Genomic DNA, 17,667 nt, shown 5'->3' with positions numbered 1-17,667 from the left:
AGGATGGACATGGTGTGGGCTTCGGAGCCTCTGCGGTGAGTGGGACCAATGCATGCAGTGCGGGCCACGCCCTGGCTGGCGGGTGCTGTGGGGAATCTCACTGATCACGGGAGAGCTCAGGTCAGGCCGCCTCCCCCACACTCATGTCCTCAGGAGGGGTGTGTGAGAGGGGCCCCCTCCTTCGGCCCCCCCCACCCTGCACCGTCTCCTGTCACAGCATGCAGGTCCGCGGCTGGCGGGCAGCACACCCCGCCTGCCCGCTCCACATCCCCGAGAGCAGTTTGTGCCACGGGTCACGGCCGGGCCCACAGATGCGCTCTGGGGGCTGCACGACTCCCTGGCTGCCCCACGCCGTCTGCAGAGCTTGGTGTTGCTCTGCTCGTCGCTTCTGCCGGCCTCTCACAGGATCCCCGGAACATTACAGTCCACTCCACGCGTGAATGGTGGAGGTTGAAGGCCAGGGGCGGGTGTTGGAGGTGTTGGAGGAGGGAACAAGCTAGCGTGGGTCCCTGGCTGGGCTTGTCAGCGGCTCCGTCGCCGACCAAGCGCGGGGGGTCTGGCTCCGCACCGGTGTCGCTCTGCACGCGTGGGCTAGGGCCTGCCTTCCCTCCGTGTCCCCTCCAGCTGAAGAAAGAGGAAAGCTGAGGTTCTGCTCGGCCCGGTGGGCCTCCCCGGGGCGGGGAGGAGAGGGGAGCCGTGCTGGGCACGAGGCACCGGCTACGGACGGAGAAGAGGCCGCAGGCGTCCGTTTGGAAGGCTTTTACACACGTCTCTGGAGACCTTGGACGTGAGGGCGTCTGGGTGCCCCTGGAGGATGTGTGCGAGCTCGGGCCAGTCTGCTGTAACCACGGGGCTTCGGACCACCTCCTGGATCTGGGCGGCGACAGTGGTGGGTGTGTCCATACCTGCATCCGGAGGGAATGGTGGGCCCTGCGAGTGCGAGTGTCGGGGGCCAGGGGGATCCTTTGGGGATCTGGGGAAAGGGCTGTCCTGAGAGTCAGCAAGGCAAAGGCAGACCGCGCCTTCTATTTGTCTCTTGAAATGTCAGATCACCTCCTGGTGTACCCGCCGCTGTGAAAACGTCTGGAGGTCGTCGCAAGCGCCACTGCTCTCACAGAGCCGCTGGGAAGCTGTGGCTGCCGCTGCCTTGCTGGGCTGCGGACCAACACCGCCAGAGGCCCGTGGGGGTGGCTGTGTGGTCCGCGCCGGCCGCGCTGCCCGCCTCACTCTCCGCGTGCCGCCCAGGCCGGCCTGCTTCGGGCCCTGTCCCTGCCTTCCCGTGAATCACTGAAGCTGGTAGCAAGCTGTGTCTGTGGGGTGAGGAGCAAGTCTCACTGTGGCCCTTTGTGTGACAGCGGCGGCAGCTAACCCGGCTTCGAGCCCCCCCGGGAAGTGGCCCCAGCCAGCAGAGCTCAGCACCACGGTCCCCGGGCACCTCGGGCCTGCCTGGCATTGCTGGCCACGCCGCGGGCTCTCGTGCTGCGGAGCTCTGAGCTGTGTGACGGCTCAGGTGCCTGACTTGGCGCCTTCGGCCTCACCCCTGCAGGCCCCCGTAGCCCGTGAGCTCCGCACGCTCCTGTGAGACGGAGAGACCCCGCCACGATGCCGCGCGCTCCGTGTACCTAAACAGTCTGAGCTCCGCGGAGAAAGGTATGACGTAAACTAAAGTGTAGCATCTTTAATAGAAGAGTTTGTGTCTTTTCTTGCCACACAACTTGCTTCACTTTTTTGCAGGCTGACGAGAGAGAGCCCAGCATTAAGTTTTGCTGTCGGAGGAGAACAGCCTTCCCAGCCGCCTTCGTGGTCAGCCGCGCGGAGCGTAGGGCTCCTTGTGCCACACGGCAGGTGGTGGAGCGACGCTGAGTGCCTGGGGGTCCGCGAGACCATCTCAGCATCGACTTCGGTAATAATCCAGGACACTGTGCTCAAACTCTTGCCACCACGGACGCACAGTGCCGTTCTGGGGCTGCGGACGTGCGATCACCAAGAACCTAGCACAGCCCACCCCTCATCTCTGTGATTTTCATTAAAAATATGTTAATGCAATGGTTGTGTTTTTTTAAAGATTTTATTTATTTATCAGAGAGTGCATGTGCAGAAATGCGGGGAGGAGAGGCAGAGGGGGAAGCAGACTCCCCGCCGAGCAGGGCGCCCGATGCGGGACTTGAACCCAGGACCCTGGGATCATGATTCCTTTTTAGTAATCTCTACACCCAAGGTAGGGCTCACACTCACCATCCTACAATCAAGAGTCTTGTGCTCTTCTGGCTGAGCTAGCCAGGCGCCTGACATAGTGGGTATATTATTAATATAACGGGCTTATTGTCATTTTGAACTGTAATAATACGCATTTTTTTTTTGAAGCCCTATCTTAAATTTCTAGTAAGGTTAACATCAGTAGATAGAGGTCATAAAAATAGAAGCCTTTTGGGTCCTGAGTGTCAGGAGTGTTGAGTCCTCAGGCTCGTGAGGTCCAGGTGAAGCAGTCCAGAAGCGATGATTATCTTACTGCTGGGGAACAGGACTCCTAAGTCAGTAGCATCTGAACACTTTCCTGAGCGTTTGCTACCCCCGGAGCTTCTCCCAGGAACAGTACGGTGTGAGAAGAACAAATTTAGGCATTTTCAGTTATCGACCAATTTTTCTATTTCCTAGGAAAACACTAGTTTGTTGTTTTTTTTTTAAGATTTTATTTATTTATTTGACAGAGAAAGTGAGCAAGAGGGAGCACAAGCAAGAAAGCAGCAGAGGGAGAAGCAGACTCCCCGCTGAGCAGGGAGCCCGACAAGGGGCTCGAACCCAGGACCCCAGGACCATGACCTGAGCCAAAGGCAGATGCTCAACCAATTGAGCCCCCAGGCATCCCCAGGAAAACACTAGGATTTTAAAAACCGGAAGTAGCTCTGTGTATTTCAAAATTCAAATTTAGCTTTTATTCTAGGTGTTTGACTCTTTATCGCCCCATCAAGGAAAATCACTTGAATCCAATCTGGAAATGAAGTACTGCCTGTGGGAAGGAGTATGATTCAGAAAAGCAGAGCATTGATCTGTTTTCCTTTTGAAGTTTTTCTGACAATGAAGTATTACACACCTTAGTAAAACCAAGAAATTGATAACTTAGATTAAAAAAAGCAACATTCCTTAACTCTGATACAACAGTAGGAGAAAAAAACTATCAGTAATTCCCACGTGGTGGACAAGTATTATGTTTATTTGAAATGTGACAATCAGATAAACGTCACAGCATCATCTGGTGACGATGGCATCTGCGCCGAGCAGAACACACAGACTGGTGGGTCCCCAGGTTGTCCACTGAAACCACTGTAACGTGTCAACGAGGAAAGTCAAATAAATGTTGGAAAATTAAATGTTGTAGGTAAAATATATGGACAGTTCTCAATACATGTATTTGATTTTGCAGAACTGACCTTTCACATCAGCCAGCGTACTTGCAAGTAACTTCTGTGATCTCCTGATGGCCCGGGCTTGTGGGCTTCAGTCGTGGACTGGTGCAATCTCTCTTCTACTAGTAGGACTTCTAATAGTAGTCTCTGTCTCTACTCTGGTAGAGGTACGGTTGGGAAACCGATAAGCCGACCCTGGGGTCCTGGTGCTCTGGTTTTACTCGTTAATGTATAGGTACAGCCCATTGTTGGGTTCTGGGCACATTATGCAAAATCCATGGAAATCACAGTGAAGTTTGACCCTATTTCTTGACTGGGGTTGCTTTTCCGTAGCATTCTCTCTTCGGCACTACTGTTTGGCTGCCTGTCCTAGTGTGGTTTTCCTTACTGGTAACAGTCCCCGGCTCTCAAGTCAACTGTAAGGGGTCATGTGACAACAGCGGCCCGTGACAGCGCGCGACATGTGCTGCTCTGTCTGGCCTCCTGCTTCCGTGGGGCTGAAGGGTTCCAGCGGCAGAGGCAGCTGGCAGGGAGCAGCGAGACAGTCATGAGGTTGCTGGAGCAGTTGGAAGAGCCCAGTCCCCTCAGGGGCGCTGCCTCTTCCCTCGAGAGGTATGGGAAGTCCTCCCCCCAGCGATGGCGCTTACTGGCCCATCCGACCTGGGCCGGTGACGGGATGGCAGGTGCTCTGCATTCACTTTTCTCCTTGGAGGTCAGCACACTTCCAGCTAGCCCCCTGCTCTGGTGTCCGACGGGAGCATGCTGGGGGGCGGCTGTTGGCACAGGGCCCTTTGGAGTTTACCCACACTTGGTCATGTTCCTGGGTTAGGCCTGAAAAGCATGTCCTATGGAAAAAAATGTCTTGGGTACCTAATCAGGGGATAATCCACCTTAAGAACGCAGGGGCTGCTTATATGAAACTGACTCTTGATGCACTGCTGTGTAGTTGAGTTTATCGGAGTATCGGGGGAATGTCTTCGCGTCTCTATGACTGGGACAGAAGTTGACAGTGAAGACATCTTCATCTCAAACCCGTCACAGCAATAAATACGCTGCTTTGCTCACAATGATCACTCATTAAAAGAACTCAATGTGGGCACCTGGGTTGCTCAGTGGGTTAAGCCTCTGCCTTCCAATCAGGTGGTGATCCCAGGGTTCTGGGATTGAGCCCGGCATCAGGCTCTCTGCTCAGAGGGGAGCTTGCTTCCCTTCTCTCTGTCTGCCTGCCTCTCTGCCTACTTGTGATCTCTGTTAAATAAATAAATCTTAAAAAAAAAAAAAAAACCTCAATGTGTAATATTTCCTATGTTATTGTATCATTGAAACCGGACTATTTTGCCTATGCATAAAACTAGGTCTTTAATTTCAGATGACGGTCTTTTGGCAATGGCATTAACGTGACGCAAAGTGACCTACTCCGGTGATCGTGAACCGCCTTCTCCCCGGCGGCGCGCTCCCCTCCGGCCGACACCAGAGCGCGGGCCCCCTGGCCGGTCTCCCAGCGGCTGGGCTTCCCACCATCTTATAGGCGCTGGGCGGTGGTCAAGGCCTTTCCCTCCAACGGGCGAGGACTCCGCCTCGGGCTGAAGACACAGCCGGCCCTCCCAGGGCCTCTCCCCGCCCCCCGAGATGGAAACCGGTGCCGGAGGGGGGCGGCGGGCAGAGTCCCGGCCGCTCCCGCCCCGCGCTGTCCGGGCTCCGTGTCTGGTCGCACGCAACAGTCGGTCGTGACACCGCCGGGCGCTCGGCCTCTCCTGCTGCTGCCGCGTCCGGCTCGGCCTGGGCCAGGCTGTGCCCGCGCTCGCGGGGGTCGGGCGGCTCACGGCTGCCCCGCCCGCCCATCGATCCGGGCGTCCGCCCCGGCCGGGAAGCGAGGACGGAGGGGTGCTTCGGCGGACCGGCCCCGGGTGGGCGCGGCGGCACGTGAGCGAGCCGGGGATGCCGCGGCCCGACGCAGGTGGGTGCGGCGGGAGCACGCGGCGCGGGGCCCGGCCACCCGCGGGGGCGCCCCGGGTCCCCGCGCTCCGCTGACCGAGAGCCGCCCGTCTCCTTCCAGGGCGCCGATGACCCGCCGGCTCGGCCGCACCATGCCTTTCCCGCCCACGTCGCCGCGGGCGCCTGCCCCGACCCCGGGGGTCCCGGCCGCGCGAGCCCCGCCCCGGAGGCCCGGCGCCCCCCGCAGGCCCGCGGCGTCCCCCGGAGCCCCGCCCGCGCCCTCGCCGCCCGCCGCCGCCGCGGAGAGGAGGAGGCCCCCGGAGCGGCCCGAGGGGCTGCTGTCCGGCTCCTGGCCCTCGACCACCCTGAAGAGGCCGCCGGCCCGGCGCGCCCCCGGCCCCGCCCCTCCGCGGGCCCAGGCCGGGCTCGGGCGCCCCGGCCCCAGCCCCGCGGGAGCCGCAGGGCCCGCCGCCGCCGTGCGCGTCTCGCTCAGTCTGACCCCCGAGGCCGTCCTGCTGCTCCAGCGGCGCCGCCTGGACAAGCAGCTGCTGGCGCGGCCCTGCCGGCCGCTGCCCTCGCCCTCGGCCGCCGCCGGCCGCCCGCTCGGTCCCTGCCCCTGCGCCCGGCCCGCGGGCCCCGGCCGCCGCCGGCCGCCCCCCGGCAGCCTGCAGCCCCCCGGCCCGCGGCCCGCGCTGCCCGTGTCGCTGCTGAACGAGCGGCACAAGTACGACGACGTGGAGTACGAGGAGGAGGTGCCGGGGCCGGACGAGGGCCTGGTCCGCAAGTGCACGGAGTGGCTGCGCGGCGTGGAGAAGGCGGCCGCCGCGCGCCACCGCTCGGGGCCCCTGGACACGCTGCCGCACCTGAGCACGCTGTGAGCCGGGCCGGGGGGCGCCCCGGAGCCACGGACACCGCCGGCGCCCGCAAGCCCGGCCTTCCCGGCCCCGCCGCCTCCCGGCCCCCGCGAGCACGACCAGCATCCCCGGCGCCCACAGCCGGCTTCGTGGACTCGCCGCTCCCCCGGGCGCCCTAGTGGGGCCCGCGCGGCCTGGTCTACCCCGCGCAGCTCACCTCCTGGCTCCTGGGATCCCGAAGCGCCAGCGTGAGGCAGGGGCTCGCCAGACCTCCCCGGCCCCCTCCGCCGTCCTCCAGTCCAGGCTCTCCCCACCCTCAGCCGGGACAGCCCCCCTTTCCCTCTCCTGCACCCCTGGCTCTCCCCGAGCTTGCCTTCTGCAGCATTCCGGCCTCCCCCTCGTTCCTCCAAATGCCCTGTGGCTCAGCTGGTAGGGGATAAGCCACATGGGAAATGCCTCTGGTCCCCCACCCCTAAGCCTCCTGTATGTCCCAGAGACCCTCTGGCTGGGCCAGCGGTCTGTCGCTTTCTGCTGGTGCCGGCGCTAGGTGCCCCAGTCAGAGGAGCCGGTGTCCGTGGCAGGAGAGCGCACAGACGGTGGGTGTCTGCTGCAGAACCGGATTTAAGATTTTGCTGCATTTATGCTTTTGTTTCTCCAAAGTGGAAAACATGTCCCGGGTCGGGAAAGCTTGGAAACTCAAGTTAACCTAACTTTCCAACTGGGAAGGGGAAGGGTAGGAAGCCGGCAGCGACCCCACCGGGTGAGCGGGGCTGGAATGGGAAGGGCTCTGCCCGCACGGAGGTCGCATCCAGGCCCCTGTCCTGCCCTCAGTGCAAGCCTGTGCACACTTGCCCACTCGTTCACACGCACGCTCACACACCCACGCCTGTAACGCTCACTTGTGAACTCCCAGTCTCGCTCACCCTCACCACCTCACACTGGACTACTCACACGGCCTCGCACTCAGGGCTCTCACACTCAGTGCTCACACACACGCACGCACACACATGTGTCTCCAGAGGCACAGCAGCAGGGACAGCGTGTAAAGGCCCGAGATGTGAGCAGGAGCTGGGCTCAGCTTCTGCTCTGACTCGTTTTTACTTGAAGTGCTGCTCAGAGCGGCTCCGCGCAGCACAAAGTACGGCCGAGCCCAGGGAGCGGGGGACGGGCAAAGCGCCGGGTGCCGGCCTAGAACAGAATGTTCCGGGTCAGAGAAGCAATTTACTGAGGGGAGGAAGTGGGAGCCGGTGGCTGGGGCGTGGGGTACGTGTGTATGTTTCCAGTACTTTTAATCACTGTGTAAAAATCAGTAACGCGGGCGTATAGCGGTGTAGAGTGATCTAAAAAAGTTTCTATTTATTATTTGAATAAAGGGTAAAACTTTATTTAGGAGCCGGCCGTAGCCTTCCCCACTAACTCCAGGCTGGTTTCTTGACATTTCCTCCACGCGTCATCATCAGATAAGGCTGGTCACCGAAGAGGAACCTGTTACCTCCACTCCGACTTATTTTGTAAAAGTTAATAAGTGGCTGGTGTTTATCTCGTTGGACTTTAATGTGCCAAGTCTTAATGACATCTTGTATCGAAGCCTTACATTTTTAAAAACCTAATTTTATATTTTTCTTGTGATGTTTGCTCTAGTCTCTCTGTCTCTCTGCACCAGTCTAGTCAAACGTGGAGCATTTAGTTCCTCGGGACGAGGTCGGCCCCACACGCCTCCCACTGACTAGCTCGTGTTGCCTGACTCCGCTTGAATGCCAAGAGCTCGGCTGTCCTTTATTTAAGATGAATGTGTTAATACACCGGGGGGGGGGGGTGTGCACAGGGGGCACTCTGGTCTGGGTGACGCGATGTGTCCCGTGGACACTGTGTCGGAGACAGGGCGCTGGCTGAGGACAGTGCCCACGGGCTCGGAGTGAGGTCAGGGCGCACAGGGCGCCCGCTGGCTCTGGGGGTGCTCAGTGCAGAGACCAGTCCCCGAGACCTGAGCCTTCCGCTCCTTGCAGTAACACTGTAAGGACTGTCCCAAAGTAATCAACTTTTGTAAACATTTTTCTGCGTCTGCCCGTGTGTGTGTGTGGCCTGGATCCTGTTGCCGTCACAGCACACTGTGGCTCCGTGTGTCCCTGTTACTTCTTTGTCTCCTGCCCTCTCCCCCCTCCTCCTCTGGGTCCCCATCTCCACCTCTCAACTGGCTGCTGTGGGACACTGAACTTTCTCCCCGTGGCACCTGTTGAAGTGTTTTTTGTGCCTCCTTCTTCACTGTCCGCGCAAATGCGTGGGACGTTTATGGTTCTCTGTTTGACGACCCTCAGTAGGAACAAAGGTTCTACACGCGACCCACGACATCTCTTCGTGACCTTACTGACATTTTGAGAAGTTGTCTGAGTCCCCGTGCTGCACTTTCTTGATGTTCAAATAAAAGAGAAATTCAATGCCTTGTGTTTTCTTTCTGAGGAACATCTTTAAAACTGGTCAGGAAGAGACTCCTGCGGCGTTCGGAGTTGGAGTGAGGTGGTCTCCCCAGTTGCTGCTCCGTCTCCTGGGGTCTGTAATAAAGCTGTGGGGGACAACTAGGTGACTCCGTCGGTCAAGCGTCTGCCTTCGGCTCAGGTTGTGATCTCAGGGTCCTGGGATCGAGCCCCGCATCAGGCTCCTTGCTCAGCCGGGAGTCTGCTTCTCCCTCTCCCTCATGCGCTCTCTCTCTCTCTCTCTCATAAATAAATAAATAATCTAAAAAAAAAAAAAAAAGAAAGAAAGAAAGAAAAGCTGTCTGGCTGTGATACCTAGCCTTGCATCCCATCGCAAACCCCATGCAAGCTCTTTTCCAAATCGCTCCCCAGACGGCCGTAGCACAGGACAACATGGTCTGCGTCTGCGTTAGGAAGTGCATCTGGGCACGCTCCCGGGCCCCTTCTTATTGCGGAAAGTGATTTCTTCCTGGTAGGCGGCACGGATGGGAGGCTAAAGGGTCGGTGTGAACAGGGGCGGGGACTGTTTAATTTCCAGGAAGGGTGGTATCTCCTAGGAAATGTGGTTTGCCTTTGGAATATTCGGGTACGCAGAGAAGAAAAGCCATAAAAGGAAGACGGTTAGGAACATGTTCTCCGTGGAAGTGGTGGTATTACCGTCAGGGTCTCCCGGGGCCGCGCTGTCCTGTAGCAGGGGACAGGGGGTCACGGACAGGGGCCCCAGTGTGGAGGCTGAGCCTTCAGGGAGGGGCTGAGAGACATCGAACACCGCGGCGCAAGCAGAAGGCGTGTAACGTTCTAGAGACTGGGCGTGTGTGACCTCATTCCACACATTTACGCAATACCCTAGCACTACAAGACAGATTTTTATGTCGACCTCCTTTATGTCTGGGAAAAGGGGATGGCAAGGGTCAGAACCTTTAGGTTCGTGGTTTCCATGAAAGTGCCCAGTTCTGCCGGGTGGCTCTACGCGACCTGCTCATATTAAACTTATTCCGAGGCTGTACTTTTGTTCCTGTGTTTCTCGGCGTGGAAATTTCAGCCAAAGCGAGTCCTGAACCAGGTCTGTGCAGAGTGAGCAGGGAGAACACTTGTGCATCGCCCGTGGCACACAGACGCCGTTGTCACCGGCGGGCTGCTTGGAGTGGCCCCGTTCACACGAGCCTCGCCTTGTCCAGTTACGGCTGCTGGCCCCACGGCCTGGGACGGGAGCCTCACGCCCAGCTTGGAGACTGAGCAGCTCTCCAGTCCGGTCCAGGAGAACATCCCTCTCCACATTAAAGTTCAAAGACAGAATTTCCATACCATTGCTGTCCTGTGTCAGCGTGTCTCATTAAACGTCTCCGTGTCCTCTTCCCTAACATGGGGATAAGATGACACGGCAGATGCTGGGAAGGATTATGATGCGATGTGTGTAGAGCGCTGGGGACAAGCCCTGCTGGCAGCAGCTTGAGGTCAGCTGGAGTTATTACCAGCTCAAAACCCCTCACCATGCATAAGACATCCTTCTTGGGGGCGCCTGGGTGGCTCAGTGGGTTAAAGCCGCTGCCTTCAGCTCAGGTCATGATCCCGGAGTCCTGGGATCGAGCCCCACATCGGGCTGTCTGCTCAGCAGGGAGCCTGCTTCCCTTCCTCTCTCTCTGCCTGCCTCTCTGCCTACTTGTGATCTCTCTCTCCGTCAAATAAAAAAAAAAAAAAAATTAAAAAAAAAAAAAAGACATCCTTCTTGGCACTTACATGTGCAAAATCAAAACCCACCTTGGTTACAGTATTCTGAGGTTTTTCTCTCTGTTTAGTGCGTACCTGTGATGGGGTCTACACTTTTATTTCCCTGAGGAAAGAAAAAAGTGTTTGTGTACTTTACCTTCTAATTTCAAAATTATTTAGTATTTATGTCCCAAATACGAATTTTACCCCTGAGCTGGTAGCAAAGACAACATTAAAAATAGTAAGTTAGATAATTTCAATACCCTTTGACGAGAACACGGACTCCTTACAGGAGACGAACTTCTGCTTGGAGAAAATGATTTTTGTGTTGTGTATATACTTGCATACAACTCAGCGGGCAACGTCCTTCAGTGCAGTTTCTGGAAGGGGTGTTCTTCCCGCGGATACTTGTTCTTGATAAAAGCCAGCGGAGAATATCCTGTTGCGTATTTCCCCCACGGGGCCGTCCCCCCTGTGGACGTGGGTTCTGTGGGAACCTGCAAAAAGGGGTAGAGAATCTTTAGGAAGTAGTTTTAGTTCATCAAGTACTGGCTAAAAACTCTAGAAAATCATATATGAATTCCTGAACTTTTGGGTCTCAAAGACCCCTTTATACTCTTAGCAGTGCTTGAGGGAGGCCAGATATCCTGTACTTTCGGGGGGGGGGGGGGTTCTGTCTTCCAGCACTTCCCGCATCGGAAGGAAAGACCAAGACCCTAAACGGCCTGGGGAGCCTCAACATCTTAGGGCCTGTGAGAACCACTATGTCTGACATACTGGGGAAAGGTTTCAGGATACAGATGATCTGGATCCCAAACCAAGAGACAATTCAGGAGACCTGAGGGGAGTCCACAGGAGTTCGTGTGCACCTAGGTTTGGGAACCATTGCTCTAAAGGGTGAAGTACTGGGAAGTAAGTCCTCAGGGATCTTACCAATTGTGTTTTACCATAAAAGACCTCAAATGTCAATATCAGAATCTTTTCTAGGGGCCGAACCCCTTTCCCAGCCTCATGTTAGTCACAGGATAGAGAGTGTGACATGGTGACCCAAATCGTGAAAGGTCGCTGTTGTGGCTTGGCCCGGGGGACCCTGGAGAGCTGTGGCACTGGCAACACAGGGCACCCCCCTTCTGGAGGGCATGCGTCTGACCCTCCTATCCCAGAGTCCCTGCCGCCCCCCGTTTCGCATTCCACAGCTCTACCCCACAACGTTACCAGAGGGGGAGGGAGTCCGGGGACGACTGTGGACTTCCGGACTGACGTTGAAAACCATCTCCAAGGGGTGCATATTACTCACGACTCCCTGATTTTATGCGCCAACTCAAAGAGATATTTCTAGAATATTTAACTTTAGCAGGATAGTCCTCCAACGGGCCCAGAATACTCCCTTCACCTGCTCAGCAGATCTCCGCCGGTTCCTGCTGGATGGGAGGCACCTGAGACCAAAGCTAGGTACCACCGTTTCCCAACCCATGGAACGAACACATCTGTGAAATGGCGCGATTTAGCAGACCGTCTGCTGGGATCGAGAACCGTGGTTGGGTCACGCTTACCCTGGGCTGTTCTTCAGGACACCAATGGGTCCGTATTGTCAGCTCAGGCCACCTTAGATGGACCAGGGTCTCAGCAGGCATGTTTGTTCTCACAGTTCTGGAGGCTCGAAGTCCAAAGTCAATGTACTAGCAAATTCAGCATCTGGCGAGACCTCCCTTCCGCGTGCAGACGGCTGCCTCCCCACCGTGCGCTCACATGGCCTGTCCTCTGCGTGCAGCAGAGAGAGGGCTCTGGGGTCTCCTCCCCTTCGTGTAAGGACACCGGTCCTACAGGATCAGGCCCACCCCGATCCCCTTTCCTAAGGTTTCAGCTCCAAATACAGTCACGCTGGGGCTTAGGGCTTCAACATGTGGACTTTGGGGTGATGTCACTCAGTCCATAATACGGTCCATGATTTTGGGTGCTTTTTAAAGTCATTGATGTATGACAGTAAGATAAGATCTCAATTCCCTCCTACTACTAAGGTGTGTGCGCACACACACACACACACACAACTTTGGGAAGCATGAAGAAGTGAGAAAAGAAATTTTCACTGAAATATGAAAAAAAAAAAAAGTCCCTCTTTTGTGTTTCTATACACAAGGACATGGAGGTGAAGAGATTTGCCCCGCTGGTCAGAAGGGCTCCAGCTGGACTGTAACCTAACATTTTCAAGGTTGGTTTTGCCCTCCATCTCTCTTTTCCCTGCCCTGTGCTTGGTTCGGTGTGAACTCCTGTCCTGGAGCTCCTGATGGGGTCTTCGGCGACGGGACCAGGTGGCGGGAGGGGCTGTGCAGGGGGAGACTTGGCAGTGGCTGGGGTTCGGTCCCGCGCTGGGGGGCTGTGAGCACGGCTTTGCTGCCCGGCCCTGCACTCTCCTGGACGCACACTCGCACACAAGCTCCTTTCTGCCTTCTTCATCCTGTCTCTCCTCGGCCCACCCCTCCTTTCTGCCTTTCTTCTGAGCACCTCCTGGCTGTGTTTCTTGGTCCTGAAAGCCGTGTTCCAGGGCTGCAGCTGTTTCTGGGACTCTGTTACTGCCCGTTGTTTCTGGAAGGCACCCAGTTATAGTCTGGTCTCTGTCGGGGAGACCATCACGTGAAGAGGTGAGGAGAGAGCGCTGTGGGCCCCTGGCAGGGCCCGCGGGGAGTCCTAATGTCCTTCCTTTTCCTTTCTGTGTCCGCATCTTTGCACACGCAGGCATATTTGCACGGGCACGCATGCGTGGATTCACATGCACACAGACATGTGCTCAGACACGCGTGTGCACTCACACACGCACACACATGCTGCTGGAGAAGCAATTATGTGAGCCGTTGCACTTGAAGTGATGGGGCTTGATTCTAGGATACACTTCAGATCACATCCAACAGGGGCTCAAAAGAGGCTGAACACGTATGAGAGGTCACCTTGAGGAATTCTGCAGGGTTTCCCTTCCACGGTACCAAATACTGGACGTGGAAAAGGAAACCTTGTCCATTCCCCACACCCTCGCCCCCGTTCTGTTGGTGAAGCACTGTTTCATTTCTTAGTGTTTACGTCATAGGTGACAAGTGTCAGGAGGCAGAACACTGGGGCTGCGGAAGAGTGATAACTCACAGGTGACGAGGGACATGGGGTGAGAGTGTGTGGGACGAATGAGTGAAGACCGAGGCTCATGAATTCATTTGCTTGTGACGTATTGTGAAAATCAAGAAGGCTGTCATTACACCTACAAGCATCAGTGAACAGAGCAGGAATGAGGACACACCAATAGCTCAACTTGGTGGGAAGATGATAGACAGACAGACAGATAGACAATGGAGACAGAGTGCTGAATGTCTGCGTCTCTCCCGGATTCCTGCGTTGAGACCTAACCGCAGATGTGATGGTATTAGGAGCTGTGGGGCAGTGATTAGGTCATGGGAAGGAGTCTCCCTCCATCAAAGGGGGGTTTGTGCCCTGTGGGGAGTAAGTGACTGCTGTGTAACTCCCCAGCCAGTGGTGTTCTGTTAGAGAAGCTGGAACTGAGAAAGAAATATCCATATGTACACAGGTGGATAGACAGATGATGTGGACAGAGAGGCAGACAGGGATTAGCACCCGCCACATCAGCCCCCAGGATGTGCAGCTCCTGGTCCTGGCTCTCATCTCCATCCCCTCCATCCATTGTCATCCATCCTCAGCATCTCCCAGACTCTCGCCAGCGGCCTTCCCATTGCAACCTGCACTGGGAGCACCGTAGACCACTGAAGGATGAGGGATGGAGAACACTGTGCTCCCTTTTGCTCCTCCAGACCTTCCAACCCTTTGAAACCAATGCACTGTTAGGTTCCCCTGCCTGAGTTTCTACAGTGGTTTCTACTTGGTGGTGATGCACCAGGAGGTCATGACGCTTGGAGATGGTTTTCTCCACATGCTCCCCTCCCCCGTACCTTCAACGCACAGGAAGCCTGAGGTGCTGAGCTAACGGCACCGGCACGTTCGTCTTCACAGCAACCTTCCTTCTATTTACAGGTGCAGGAAGAGTTAAGAGGGTAAAGAGCTCACACCGACACCTCACGGTGACCCAGCTGTTGAGCTGGGCCTCATACCCCAGTCTACCTGAGTTCCGGTTCCCAGCCTTCATGCCAAGGAGTTGGCTCAGTGCTGTGAGGGCCAGAGGGGGGCCAGCAGCCGAGCACCAGGGCGGACACAATGAGCAAACGGCAAGGACTGTGCACAGTGCGACTTCGAGGAACCTCCTCCTGACGTTTCTGTGGAACAGTGATTTAAAAGTCTTCATGGATAAAGATCACAACAGAAGTCAACAAACCAGGGTACCAACAACAGAGAAAATTAACAGAGACTTAAGTTGGTTCTTTTTAAAGACTAGTTAAATTGCGCAACCCATAGCAAGACTCAAGAGAAAAAGAAATTTTTTTTAAAAAGTCACAGATTGTTTAGGTCAGGAGCAACAGAGGGGCTATAACTACAGATCCTACGGATTTTGAAATGGTAATCAGACCAGAGCACGGACTGAAAGCAAGGGCCCAGCCTCCAGCCTCCCATCGACAGTGTTGCTCAGAGCAGGCACTGAGCAATGTTTTCTCTTTGTTATTCCAGAAAATATCCTCCCTGAGATCCCTGTCTCTTTTGCTGCATGGTAAAAACAGCGGATATTTATGACCCAGGAGTGCGTGTTTTTGACTTTGCAATGTGTTTCATCAGATTGGATGCAAAAAGGATTTTGCTTTTATTTCCCAAAAGAACAGATACAATTCCCCAGCACACACAGTCCCTACTATGTGGGAAAGGATAGTTTCTTTTTGCAAGGTGAGCCTGAATGTCATGGTGACATCATTCAGTGAGAGGAGTCTCTCCTGCATCAGTGGGCATTCTCCACCTCCCCGTCCACAGTGTCCCATGGTGTCCCCGGTTTCCCGCAATGCTCCACAGTGTTTCATAGTGTTGCAGTGTCCCCTTTTGTCCCACAGTGTCCCATGATGTTCCAGGGTGTCCCCACAGTGTACACGGTGTCTCACAGTATCCCATTGTGTCCTCTGTGGCCCACAGGTTTGCTCTTCCCCTTGCCAGGCTGTGGCCTGTGCCCTCCAGTGTTCAGGGCTGCCGACCAGCCCTGATTTGCCTTTTCAGGGCAACACTCAGGGGATTAGTCTTCATTTCTGGTACCTTCACCACCAGTTTTGACAACACTCTTTGGCCAATCTTGTAAACGAAGGGGGTTTTAGGTGATATGTCCCCAACCTCTCGGGTACCAGTGACACTGGGACTCAGAGCCAATGTCTGGTCATTTCCGCCTGCGGAACAGGGTTTGCAGGGGAGAGATGTGGCCTCCCCGCTTCCTGTCCTTTGTGCTGCTGGTGCTCGGGGCGGCATCTCTGCACGTCCATGCAGGACAGCCCCGGGGCTGCAGCTGGACCTCGCCTCTTCGTGAGCAGAGGGTCAGCACCCTTCTGTTTGAGAATATTGTACGAGAATCACAGAAAGCCACGTGTCTTTTACTAGTTCACCACACAGCAGAGAGGCGGAAACAGGATCCCATGGTTGCTGTGACGATAGCAGGAAAAACCCATCCCAGGGCTTGTCTGAGAAGACACTGGGACGAAACCGACCACCCGGCAGGTGCCAGCGGAGAGGGGTGTGGGGTCCAGGAGTCCGCTCACAGTGGCACCTGCCGCTGGCCAGGTCCTGGGCCCAGCAGGCTCTCGGCGGGGGGGCCTTTTCGGTCAGGGGCGGGGTGAGCTGGGGACGCCTGTACCGCTGGAGGCAGAGTTCGAGATCCTGGGAGGCTGACGTCGGTGCCTGTGGGCCTGCGCTGCCCACTTCCCAAACAGATATCACTCTCCTGGCTGCAGCAGCATTGAATGGTTGAATAGGGCTGCGGGGCCGGGGGTGGGGCGGTTCTCCTCCACAACCCAGACACGAGCCAGCACCCAGGACAGTGGCTCAGGTCCCCTTGCCCTTGTGGGAAGCACAGTAAGTCGGGCGCCTGGCCACCGTCCCAGCCACAGCACCCACGGGCTCTGCTTTCCATCCCCACCTGAGTGTCTCCGAGCTCCCCACCTTCTCTGGGGACGCCCATCTGTGCTAAGAGCCTACAACTGCTAGAAGAGCCTTCTCTCCCACAAACACTGGAGCATTTGCCAGAATTTTACAAAGATGTGGTTGAAACGTTGTGAATGTGGCCTGGCATGAGGGGACCCCACGCCAGAAGAATGGGCGAGTGGACTTGGAGCGGACTTGCCAGCGAGGCCGAATGGACCACATCAGTAATGCTTCCCCGGTAGTATTGTCATCACGCTTTCCTGCATTCTGGAATTGCCCACACAGCTCGTTAGGGAGATCAGAGGGGAGCGGGGCACAGACGGGGAGAGCCTTGAATTCCGTGGAGGTCTGCGGGCTAAGAGCCCGGTGCTTTCTGATCAGGAATGCAGCTGTTTGCCGCTGACTGGGGCCCGGGACTGGGGCGGGATGTGGCCTGACTCCGTGACTCCTGGAGCCCCTGCCTACCACCAAACATGCCGCACACCTGTCAGTTCCTGAAGACTCCCTTCGCCCTAAAGCACAGATATTGATAAGCCTAGGTTGGGCCCATGTGCTCGGGAGAAAGGTGTTGGGATTCTTTTTTTCCAAGGCTACGGGGGAAGGTGTGGAGCGTCTGCACAGGTGGAGTGTGGGGGTCGGGGAATGGCAGTTGGGGGGATGTGAATGGAAGGAACAGGGTTGGCTTGTCACACGGGCACGGGCTTGTCATACTGTCCCTGCTCTGTCTGTTGCCCAAGGGAAGGGGAGGGAAAAACCCGGGAGCAGGGAGGGAGGGGAAGGGCCCGGGTGTGGGCCTCGTGAAGTGCCCGGGTTGCCCCCTTGGCCCACCCTCCCAGGCCCTTCTCCTGGGAAGGCACAGGCCAGCCGTGGCTCCAGCTCCCTCCCTGTCCTGTGGGTCTGACCAGCCCTCCAGAGCTTAAAATACTTCTGATACTTCTCTGTGGGAAATGCCTTCAGCGCCTGTTTTTAAGGAATTCAACCCAAATTAATACTATTACATCATTATTCAAACATACACTGGCCATAGTTCAGACCCTGTTCCCAGGAGACGTGTGGACAGAAGCGTCCCGTGCCCCGCGCTGGCCTTGCTTGTGTGGACGGGCTTTCTGGAAATGTCCAGACTCGCTCCCTCGGGCTGTGTCTCAGAGCCCTGACCCAGGGAGACACGCCCGTTCCTGAAGCTCTGATAGGACCGTTTGCCTCTCCCCACGGAGCCACGGATCCTCCGGCGCCTCC

The 17,667-nt window shown here is 56.4% G+C and overlaps 1 protein-coding gene and 1 long non-coding RNA gene across 4 annotated transcripts in view; one reads left to right on the top strand and one right to left on the bottom strand.

Moving 5' to 3' along the window:
* The window catches only part of LOC125102096 (uncharacterized), a 32,498-nt gene extending 19,011 nt beyond the window's left edge, over positions 1 to 13,487 (bottom strand). Inside the window, exons 1-2 of the long non-coding RNA XR_007128030.1 lie at positions 13,477 to 13,487; positions 11,094 to 11,105 (exon numbers count right to left, since the gene is read on the bottom strand). This is a non-coding gene — a long non-coding RNA (uncharacterized LOC125102096). The remainder of the gene's footprint in view (positions 1 to 11,093; positions 11,106 to 13,476) is intronic.
* On the top strand, positions 4,690 to 8,628 carry PRR18 (proline rich 18). Of its 3 annotated transcripts, none has more exons than XM_047732805.1 (2): positions 4,690 to 5,361; positions 5,461 to 8,628. In XM_047732805.1, exon 2 carries the CDS (start codon positions 5,468 to 5,470, stop codon positions 6,215 to 6,217), a length of 750 nt encoding a protein of 249 aa, XP_047588761.1. In that variant the 5' UTR covers positions 4,690 to 5,361; positions 5,461 to 5,467; the 3' UTR covers positions 6,218 to 8,628. The 3 variants fall into 3 exon arrangements, with proteins under 3 accessions (XP_047588761.1, XP_047588760.1, XP_047588759.1); XM_047732804.1 differs by having other exon boundaries at positions 4,836 to 6,953; positions 7,835 to 8,628; XM_047732803.1 differs by having other exon boundaries at positions 4,836 to 6,953; positions 7,584 to 8,628.
* Positions 13,488 to 17,667: the final 4,180 nt, after the last annotated feature.

This window comes from Lutra lutra, chromosome 6 (assembly GCF_902655055.1).
Source record: "Lutra lutra chromosome 6, mLutLut1.2, whole genome shotgun sequence".
NCBI lineage: Eukaryota > Metazoa > Chordata > Mammalia > Carnivora > Mustelidae > Lutra > Lutra lutra.
This window is presented reverse-complemented; position numbering and strand designations above follow the sequence as displayed.

Excerpts from the sequence above, each read along its gene's own strand:
- PRR18 (XM_047732805.1), top strand. The coding sequence starts at position 5,468 with ATGACCCGCCGGCTCGGCCGCACCATGCCTTTCCCGCCCACGTCGCCG.